The 11,585-nt window shown below is 40.3% G+C and overlaps 1 protein-coding gene across 4 annotated transcripts in view; it reads left to right on the forward strand.

The window, feature by feature from the left end:
- The first annotated feature begins 1,699 nt into the window (after positions 1-1,699).
- Positions 1,700-11,585, forward strand: part of LOC142657129 (ranaspumin-like) — a 27,949-nt gene continuing 18,063 nt past the window's right edge. The window contains exons 1-6 of one of the 4 annotated variants that reach the window (XM_075832182.1): positions 1,700-1,918; positions 5,823-5,861; positions 6,899-6,997; positions 7,110-7,168; positions 7,495-7,551; positions 8,916-8,972. In XM_075832182.1, coding sequence (XP_075688297.1) covers positions 6,949-6,997; positions 7,110-7,168; positions 7,495-7,551; positions 8,916-8,972 — 222 coding nt within the window. In that variant the 5' untranslated portion in view covers positions 1,700-1,918; positions 5,823-5,861; positions 6,899-6,948. Of the gene's footprint in view, positions 2,126-2,867; positions 2,950-5,822; positions 5,862-6,898; positions 6,998-7,109; positions 7,169-7,494; positions 7,552-8,915; positions 8,973-11,585 lie in introns of those variants that run through there. The other 3 variants (XM_075832180.1, XM_075832179.1, XM_075832181.1) reach the window with 3 other exon arrangements.

An 11,585-nucleotide genomic window follows, 5' to 3' on the forward strand; every position in this document is an offset into this window, starting at 1 on the left:
TACAAGTTATTGTATACCTATGCGGCAGGGGTTGCACTAAATTGAGCTGTATTTGTGCTGGTGTTGTATTTATGTAATGAGCTTTGTTCTGGTGATGTATATATGTACTGAGCTTAGTTCTGGTGCTGTATTTATGTATTGTGCTTGGTACTGATGCTGTATTTATGTGCTGAGCTTTGTTCTGGTACTGTATTAATGAATTGAGCTTTGTTCTGGTGCTGTATTTATGTACTGAGCTTGGTTCTGGTAATGTATATATGTATTGGGCTTGGTTCTGGTGCTATATATATGTACTGAGCTTGGTTCTGGTACTTTATTTATGTAAAGAGCTTTGTTCTGGTGTTGTATTTATGTACTGAGCTTTGTTCTGGTGCTGTATATATGTACTAAGCGTTGTTCTGGTGCTATATTTATGTAATGTGCTTGGTTCTGCTGGTTTATTTACGTACTGAGCTTGGTTCTGAAACTGTATTTATGTACTGAGCTTGGTTCTGGTACTGTATGTAATGAGCTTGGTTCTGGTTCTGTATATATGTACTGATCTTGGTTATGGCACTGTATATATGTACTGAGTTATGTTCTGGTGCTGTATTTATATATTTATATTTATAAGAAAGAATTTATATTTTGGTCTCCTATTACATCTTGAGATAGGCAGTGAGCATGCGGTCTGGTTAAAGGCTATGTACATCTTTGACATAGTTTTTTTCTTCTTCTCCTTAATAAAATTGTGTATCAGTGTGATTGCTTCAACTTGCTTAACCTGTTGCCGACGCAAAAGACGAGAATGCTCATCCTGAGCGGCAGGTACTTCGCGCATTCTCGTCCTGTGTGACAGCCGTCTGTGCGCGCGATCGACAGCGGGGCAACGGCTGTAATACACAGCCACGGCCCCGCTCTGACAGCAGAGAGAAGAGAAACATCCTCTCTCCGCCGTTAACCCTTTGAATGCCGCGATGAAAACTGATCGCGGCGTTCAAGGAGAGGGGACTGCACTTTGAACGCATCACAGAAAATAACTGTGACGCGATCAAAGCCCATAACTTGTATGGCCAGACAGCCCAGGGTCCATTGAAGGACCCCAGGGCTGTCTGAACATGAAATAATATAGACATATTTGGTATCGCCACGACCGTAACAAGCTGTACAACAAATTTATAACATTATTTATGATGATCGGTGTATGGTATAAAAAAAAAATATTAAAACATCAGCGGAACTGCTTTTTTTCTACATTTTTGCCAAATTTAAATTTTATATAAATTAAACGATAATGTATTTGTACCTAAAAATGGTACCTACATAAAGTACAACTTGTCCCGCAAAAAAACAAAGTCTCACACAACTACGTCGTACAAAAAATTAAAAACTTATGAGCGTCAGGATGCAAAGAGGGAAATAGGAAAAAATTGTTCTGTCCTCAAGGCCAAAATTGGCCATGTCCTTAAGGGGTTAAAGGGGTTGTCCACCTTTGAAAAAGAATTGTGCAATACATTATACAAATGTAATGATGCATTGTAATGTCCCCCAAGACATTACTTGTAAATGTATTTTATGACATTTTTGCACTTTTAGGCACTGTCACTTTAAAATAACAAATGTGAAGCTACAATGCACTGTGTTACAGCCTATGCAGGAGTGGCTTAAACTGGGAAGTTTCCAGAAGGTGGGAGGAGCTCAGGACATAGAGGGGGTCCAGTGGCAGTTAGTGGCAGTTTCAGTCAGAGTTAGAAAGTGTTAGTAGTTAGAGTCGGTTGGAGAGGAGCAGAGTGGTACCTGGGTACATCCATCTTGGATCCAGAGACAGGCTGCCTTCATCATCAGGCCATAGTAAAGCTCGCAGGAAGAAAGAAACAGCCTTAAGAGAAGGAAATCTTCTGACATCTATTGAGAGTAACAGGAATCCATTCTGTGGACAGTGAGCAGTGTCACCTTATCACATGTTTACTACCCTTACTGATAGGCTGAGAGCCATTACAGAGGAGCAGAAAGCTGCATTCATGGACAGATATCTTATCGTCCCACTGAATTGACAAGGGTAGGAAGCCACAAGGAGAGCAGAGAAAGAGAGGGTCCCCCGCTCCTGCATCTGGCGCTTCATCCGATTATAAGGATTGAGTCTATAGTAAGAAATGTGCCTCCATATCATATGGAAGAATGTAACCGCCATTTTATGTGGAAGACTTAAGTAAAATTGTGCCGCCAGCAAGCCTGTTAAACTGCCACTCTTCATCCTCCTGTCTTCTTTTGCACCCATAACACCAAGGACACCCCAAAACACCATCAGGACAGGAGCAGACACAGGGAGTGTCCCGGGGGAAATGTGTAGAGGTCTTCCTCTACGGAGTTGTGTCACGTGACCCTGCCAACATCATAAATCTTCTCTTCCGCTGTCTGTTCTTGATTTTGTACTTCCGGATGAGCTCCTCTTCCGGTCTTCTGATCAAACAGTGCATCATCCGTGATTTCCCTGTCATGGGCTCTTCCGATCGATGTCTTCGTGAACTTGCACCTTTCAATTTTTTTTTATGAATCACGCATGCGCAGTAAAAATAAAATGTATTGCGCTTGCGCATTAAATTTTGATTTATTGTGCCTGCGCATACAAAGCAATAAATCAACTTTGAAGGCGAAATAAATTAGATTTTACTGCGCAGGCACAATAAATGAACTTTTAATGTGCAGGCGCAATACATTTTATTTTTACTGCGCATGCGTGATTCATAAAAAAAATTTGAAACGCGTAAGCGCAAGTTCATGAAGACGTTGATCGGAAGAGTCCACAACAGGGACGTCATGGATTACGCACCATTCGAGCAGAAGACCGGAAGAGGAGCCCGTCCGGAAGTACAGAATGAAAAAGAACAGACAGCGGAAGAGAAGATTTACGATGCTGTCAGAGTCACGTGACACAACTCCGTAGTAGAAGACCTCTACACCTTTGAAAAGGTAAGTCTATTACAAAGATACTTCATTACATATGTATAATGTATTGCACAATTGTTTTTTAAAGGTGGACAACCCCTTTAATACATTTTATTAAAAATTTTTTTACTTTTTGAGATACAGCTGCTTTGTGTTCTGTATATGGAGCACTGTATTTTGTGCTGAATCCTGTGTTCATTAGGTCCGCGGGACTGACGGGTTCAGTGTCTCTGACACTCATGATCGAGCTGTTAACAATCACATCTAAGTGCATAACTTAGATATCATTGGTTACAAGTGGATCTTACGTGTAGGAGATACGCAGGACCTGCTGTCACTGAATCCGTCAGTCCCACGAACCTGATGGATTCAGAACTTAGAAAACGATACAGCTGCTCAATTTTATAAGAAAGAAAAAAAAAGGTCTATATAGCCTTAAAAGCCTATGCAATATATACTGAACATATTGAGCACTAGTTACTTTAATGAAAACTAATGTGAAGAGCAGAAAAAACGTTCCCTCTAGAAGAGTCACTCTCATCATCTATAAGATCTATATCTTCACACAGAACATATCAAGTGGTGGAAGATGGATGACTGTTTAATGTTCCCCATGTTATTTACTTTTTATTATAGGCTTCTTTCATTTTGGATAATGACTGTTAGACTGCCAGATTATGAAATGATGAGTTGTTTGCTCTGCTCAGAGGCGTAGCTCAGTAGCTAGGTTCTCCAGCACCCGGGGCAAAGATTCAGTTTGGCGCCCCCCCCCCCCCAACCTCTTTCCCGACATCTCCTTCCCCCTCGCCGTGTTTGTTTTCTCTACCAATCAATGACGTGTCATTTATTTTCCACATTTCTTTTTATGTAACTCGAGCATAAAAACATTTGTACATTTTACAAGCAATATAGTTCTCTACACAACACCAGAACCAAGCTCAGTACATAAATACAGCCCCAGAACCAAGCTCATTACATAAATACAACACCAGCACAAATACAGCTCAATTTAGTGTAACCCCTGCCGTATAGGTATGTACGGCGTAAAACTACAGCTCCCAGCATGGCCCGAACAATGGTAAGGATATGCTGGGAGATGCTGTTTCACAAAAAATATCATAATCATACCACCCATCATCTCGCTGCAGATCATACAGTGACTACAGTGCTGATTAGAGGCAGAATAAACATTTACATTAAGTGACTCACCGGTGACGTCTCAGATTCTAGTTCTTTTTCTCCATCCGGTCCAGACCTCTATGATGACTTCTCCCGGTCACAGCCAATTTCTGCAGTTTGCCGCTCAGATGTCTTCAGCTTCTCACTTTTCCAACATTTCTACACCTATAAATAAAGATAAAGTTCCCATTATACCACACACTACGCCCCTAAATATAATAGCGCCATACACTGCACCTCTAATTATAATAGCACCATACACCATGTCCCACACACACACCATGCCACCTGTAGATAGAGCCCCCTCTAGATAGTGCCCCCATATAGCCCATCCCTGTATATAGTGTCCCATAAATCGCTCCCCCTATGGTGCTCCACAGATAGCCCATCCCTGTATATAGCCCCCTGTAGATATAGCCCACCCCTGTAGATATAGCCCACCCTGTAGATAGTGCTCCACATATAGTCCACCCCTGTATATAGTGCTCCACATATAGTCCACCCCTGTATATAGTGCTCAACATATAGTCCACCCCTGTATATAGTGCTCCACAGATAGCCCACCCCTGTATATAGTGCTCCACCGATTGCCCACTCCTGTATATAGCCCCCCTGTAGATATAGCCCACCCCTGTATATAGTGCTCCATAGATAGCCCACCCCTGTATATAACCCCCCTGTAGCTATAGCCCACCCCTGTATATAGTGCTCCATAGATTGCCCACCCCTGTATATAGTGCTCCACAGATAGCCCACCCCTGTATATAGCCCCCTGTAGATATAGCCCACCACTGTATATAGTGCTCCATACATAGCCTACCTCTGTATATAGCCCCCTGTAGATATAGCCCACCCCTGTATATAGTGCTCCATAGATAGCCCACCCCTGTATATAGCCCCCCTGTAGATATAGCCCACCACTGTATATAGTGCTCCATAGATAGCCCAACCCTGTATATAGTGCTCCACAGATTGCCCACCCCTGTATATAGCCCCCCTGTAGATATAGCCCACCCCTGTATATAGTGCTCCATAGATAGCCCACCCTTGTATATAACCCCCTGTAGATATAGCCCACCCCTGTACATAGTGCTCCATAGATAGCCCACCCCTGTATATTGTGCTCCATAGATAGCCCACCCCTGTATATAGTGCTCCACAGATAGCCCACCCCTGTATATAGCCCCCTGTAGATATAGCCCACCACTGTATATAGTGCTCCATATATAGCCCACCCCTGCATATAGCCCCCCCTGTAGATATAGCCCACCCCTGTATATAGTACTCCATAGATAGCCCACCCCTGTATATAGCCCCCCTGTAGATATAGCCCACCCCTGTATATAGCTCCCCTGTAGATATAGTCCACCCCTGTATATGGTGCTATATAGATAGCCCAACCCAGTATATAGCCCCCCTGTAGATAAAGCCCCCCTGTAGATAAAGACCCCCTGTAGATAAAGCCGCCCTTGTAGATAAAGCCCCCCGTAGATAAAGTCCCCCACGTAGATAAAGCCCCCATAGATAAAGCCCCCCTGTAGATAAAGCCCCTCTGTAGATAAAGCCCCCCTGTAGATAAAGCCCCCCGTAGATAAATTCCCCCGTAGATAAAGCCCCCCCCCATAGATAAAGCCCCCCCCCCCCGTGGATAAAGCCCCCCCTGTAGATAAAGCCCCTCCTGTAGATAAAGCCCCCCCATAGATAAAGCCTCCCTGTAGGCATGCAACAGGGTCACATTTTGTCTTCACTATTATAAGGTAACATAGAACATAACGTCTGATGCCTCTATTTGGTAGGATTTAAATGATTTTGATGAGTTTTCACACCAGTTATGCCCACTTCAGATGTTACTATTAATGCACATGAATGACAATCTTTTAAAATTCATATTTCTCTATGGAGAAATTATAAAAGCAAGAGTTCTACTAAGAGTCCTGTGCAGTAATAGAAATATGGGGAAGCAGAATGACTGATTTAAAAACATATAAGTTAGGCTATGTAACAGCTATGGGGTATGTGGACCCCGTCATAGCAGAGTAGCAGCTGGCCAAACGACAGTCAATGAAAGTCTATAGAACTTGAGTACCTGTATAGAAGTTCTTAGAGGAGTGCATTGAGGTTTGTACAACTAAAGAAGTATATGTAGATTAGATGGGCCTCATCACAAGAAGGTATTACTCCATGGTGCCGAGCAGGAGCAGGGAACAGAAGAAGAACAACAGTGTATGTGGTTCCTCCGATGCTTGCTGCAGTTTGTGTATGCAGCTATTAGGACACAAGAAAATAACTAGGGAGAGCTACCACTGGCACCGATGAAAGTTGACTGCACACTAAAAAACAAACGATTTTTAACTCGTTTATATTGCAAAATTACTTAACTTAACATGTTTTGTCCCTATATTCCTAATATTTATATATATATATATATATATTTTAAAAAAAAACATTATATTATATCTGTCTCCCCTCCCTGCCCACTTCCTTTATTTTTTTTTGTCCGTTTTTCACTTAAAATGACTTAGAACAATTCTTAAATGCATTTATCCAGGTTTTCCCTTGGACCAAAATATGACAGATAGAAAGTTATGGGGTAGAAACATTATTGTGTTTTATTAATGTTTACATTTAATGTAGGATGTGAAATGTTGGCAAATGTTGAATGTTTTCTTAACTATACCAATAAAGTTGATTAAAATTGTTCTTACATCAAAGTTGCCGGTATATGGGACACTTGCCAATGTGCGCAGTGCCATCTTGCGTGATTAATGATGTCACCCATTTTCTCACTATAAAGGAAGGACATTGACTGGTGCCATTCATGCCTTGAGCTCAACAATCTGCACAATGAAGATCATCATATTCTTTGTCCTGGCTGGTCTCAGCCTCGCTACAGGTATGTAGATACGATATATTAGATTATAACATACTGTTGAATATTTTGTATATTTTACATATAAGCAGATAGAGCTGACTTGTTGCTTCTGTTTTTTGCTTTGTGTGGAAAGACTTTGGATGTGAGCCAGATCTGGTTTCAGATCGTCAGTGCGTGATACAAGCGGTACAGGTAAGATTCGTGAAGTGAAAAGTGTCCGTAATTAATTTCACAATGAAACTTTTACACAAACATCTACAATAATTAATATTAATGTTTTTTTTTTATTCAAGCATAAATAATTTATGGAAAATAACAACTATGTACTGTTTACTATGTAGATGGTGATGAGTATTATTGTATCTAGGTGGCCACAATAGTTTAGTTCTCATATTATTGTAAATGCTCATCTAATTTTATATGTTCCACATAAATATGTTCATAAGATCTGATCATATACTTATGAACAACATTTTGCCGATATTGACTGATAATTCGAATTGTCTTTTCTTAACTAGAATGTTCCAGATTTACTGAAAAAACTTCAGGAATTTTTGTGTGAATATAAGGATAATGTAAGTATATTATATTGTGTCACTCTCTAATGACAATAAAAAAGCATAATGACAAGGTTTGCAGTGTTCTCATTCGCATTCAGAGCCTCTGTAGTGCTTTGGTCATCCTCTCTGCTATTTTTGATGGCAAGTATGGGGCAGTCTGTAGCGCTATTCTTACTGCAAAAATACCTGAACACTAACAGACACTTAAAAATCTCCTGTATCTTTTTAATAACGGATTTAGCATAGCTGTTATGGCTCTATTATAAATAGAAGTCATGACTCTAGTGTGAACAGAGCCTAATAAAAGAAAAAGAAGCAGCCTCTTCCTACCGTGTATTGTACTATTTCTCAAGAACACACGTAGGACTCGTTGTCTCCTCTTCTCCTAATCGGTAGATTAATCAGAGAAGAAAGTATGGAGGATAAACGTCCTGTATTCCTGCTGACAATCCTCTATGTATTTCTCCTATAGTCAATGCTGTAAAATACTAATGTTTAGTCTAGATGAAACTCTTATACAATTGTAGAAGGGAAGGAAGAAGGAGAAATAAAACTCAACCTCAAATTCTCCAGCTCTACAAATCTGAATCCTATTACTACGAGAATGAATGACAACTTATAATCACATTGTAAATCCTAAATTAGTAAGTGTGAAACGTAAACCCCTAATTTTTTTTATAGGCCCCCTTATATTTTACTTTAAAACATAGAAATACATGACTTTACCTAGATTTTAAGTCAGCTTAAAGGGGGTTTCTGGTTTTATGTAAATAATTGTAATTGTGTATTTTTCTATTATATTTTATATTTTAATTTCTTTACTTATTTGCATTTATTGCTCATATTCAGAGACTAAAAACTTAGCCCTATCATGTGCTGCACAGACCAGTACAAGTGAATATCTCAGGATGAGCAGTAATAAGGATTACATAGGCAGATTGCTCACAGAAGCACTGTATAGTTATATGTATGTATACAAAGACACGGACGTTCATACAGCGCAGTCCTCAAGATCTCATCTCTAGGACCAAACTGATACAGAGAGCCCATTACAAAGTTTAACAATTCTCTATGCTTAAAGTAATAAACCCAATCACTAAGTCTGGATTCACACATCGCGTATTTGTTGCAGATTTTGATGCAGATATTTGAGCCAAAGTCAGAAGTGGTTTCAAAACGAATTGGAAACAAAGAAAAAAAATATACTTCTTGATCCACTTCTGGCTTTGGTTAGAAAATCTGCATTAAAATCGGTAAGAAAATCTGCAACAAATACGCTATGTCTGAATCCAGCCATATTCAGCATCAACCTTAATCAGTTGATAATTTGATTTTCCATTCACTTCATTATAATTACTTTGTCAATTGTTATTCCACAGATTGAAAACAATGAAGAAAATTATAAGAAATTTGCCGGTGAATTTATAAAGACACTGGTAAGAAATATATCTGTCTGTTGTCCAGTGTCCAGGTATGGTGTTCTCACATCAATGACAATGGGACAGATTTACTATTGGTGTTGCGCCAGAATTCTGGCCTAAGTTGCACCTTCCTTTTAGCGCAAATTATTTTAGACAAGTTAATCAATGAAAGACGCAGAAAAGAACCAATGTTTGTGAATCATCTGACAACGGGGCAGGAAATTAGCTAACTTTTCCAGTGAGTTCTCAGAATAAGCTGATATATGTGTACATGAGGAATAACATTATTTCTGGCCATTATATGACTTGCATGTGGCATTATTTAGCAGTTTTTTTCTCCTCAGTCTCTATCTCTAATTCTCAGTTGTCTCAAAGCTAGTGGACGGAGTCTAACTGCTATTATGTATTCTATACACTGCACACATAGAAGAGGAGAATCCTGCTCCCCCATCTGTATCTAACACGCGCACACGCACGCACGGACGCACGCACTCACAAAAGCTACAGCAGCATGGAGGAGATTATGCAGGAGTAATGAGAAGTGTAGCTGAGAATACTGCACTGGGGTGAGATTTACATCTTATCAGCAGCATCACTGTGTGTTTTCTATCTGCTCCTGCTTCCTCCCCCTGCTCACCCCCCCCCCCCTCCGTAGACTTACATTACACCTAGTAGCAGTAACTTCACATAGAATTTGCATGGATAAAACAACAAAACTTAACGGTAAGTAAATTGCAAAGATGTTTTTTTATCAGATGTACTTGTAGATCAGCATAGGTTGTTTGAAAAGTTAGTGTCCATTTAAGATGTGCCAATTTGCACCAACATTTTTGTGCAAAGTAAGCCAGCCAAGAGGGGGTATAACGTAAGGCCACATGCAAATGTCCGTGCAGTTTTTACAGTCAGTAAATACTGCACGGACACTGACGTGGAGTGTCGACGCATTTGTGGAACTTGCTCACAGTAATAAGTATAGGAGCACGATCCATAAATGCGAAAAATGTCCTATTTTTTTTGTGGCTCATTCTTACGGCCCAGAAACACACCCGTAAATATATGCGAAGGTGTCAGTATTTTATCTGCAATTACGGATATGTGTATCGGGCCTTACACTGAAGTGTGTAAAGATGCACCAAATTTATCATACAGCATAAGCCACTGTAATAAATTGTTCACATCTAGTGCTAACTCTATGCTGTCAGTATTTGAGTCAGTGTCAGTACATCGACCCCAATATTTACCCTTTAAGAGTTTAAAAATATAACAAAACATGATAGATCTCGTTTGGTCCCATAATATATTTATACATAGTAATAGGGTCTACCCTAAACTTTTCTAAAACGGAATAACCCTATTGTCTGTAATTGTTCTTAGTAATTCACCTATTCTTTTAATTGTTTTTAAGTCTTTTCCATTTGTGTTATATATTTCTTAAAAATCTGATATCTGCAACTGCACGCAATATTCCATGCATGGTGTGAGTAACGAATGGTCCAGTTCTGCTGCAAGCGCTGGTAGGGCAGCTGCGAAACATTTAAATGCCCTGTGGCTGTTCTGCTGTACAGGGCCGTCTTTAGGTTGGATGGCGCCCTGTGCGGTACTCTTTATTGCTGTCCTCCACAAACCCAAAAATTAACTACAAATATCTAGGCACGCACATACTGGAACATATTTACTGTACAGACATAGAGGTACATATTTAGACATACATGCAAATATATACACTACCGTTCAAAAGTTTGGGGTGACCCAGACAATTTTGTGTTTTCCATGAAAACTCACACTTATATTTATCAAATGAGTTGCAAAATGACTAGAAAATATAGTCAAGACATTGACAAGGTTAGAAATAATGATTTTTATTTGAAATAATAATTTTCTCCTTCAAACTTTGCTTTCGTCAAAGAATGCTCCATTTGCAGCAATTACAGCATTGCAGACCTTTGGCATTCTAGCTGTTAGTCTGCTGAGGTAATCGGGAGAAATTTCACCCCATGCTTCCAGAAGCCCCTCCCACAAGTTGGATTGGCTTGATGGGCACTTCTTGCGTACCATACGGTCAAGCTGCTCGCACAACAGCTCTATGGGGTTGAGATCTGGTGACTGCGCTGGCCACTCCATTACAGATAGAATACCAGCTGCCTGCTTCTTCCCTAAATAGTTCTTGCATAATTTGGAGGTGTGCTTTGGGTCATTGTTCTGTTCTAGGATGAAATTGGCTCCAATCAAGCGCTGTCCACAGGGTATGGCATGGCGTTGAAAAATCCCTTTTACCTTGTACAAATCTCCCAATTTAGCAGCACCAAAGCAACCCCAGACCATCACATTACCTCCGCCATGCTTGACAGATGGCGTCAGGCACTCTTCCAGCATCTTTTCAGTTGTTCTGCGTCTCACAAATGTGTGATCCAAACACCTCAAACTTCGATTTGTCTGTCCATAACACTTTTTTACAATCTTCCTCTGTCCAATGTCTGTGTGCTTTTGCCCATATTAATCTTTTCCTTTTATTAGCCAGTCTCAGATATGGCTTTTTCTTTGCCACTCTGCCCTGAAGGCCAGCATCCCGGAGTCGCCTCTTCACTGTAGACGTTGACACTGGCGTTTTGTGGGTACTATTTAATGTAG

The sequence above is a fragment of the Rhinoderma darwinii genome, chromosome 7 (genome assembly GCF_050947455.1).
Source record: "Rhinoderma darwinii isolate aRhiDar2 chromosome 7, aRhiDar2.hap1, whole genome shotgun sequence".
In the NCBI taxonomy this organism is placed as follows: domain Eukaryota; kingdom Metazoa; phylum Chordata; class Amphibia; order Anura; family Rhinodermatidae; genus Rhinoderma; species Rhinoderma darwinii.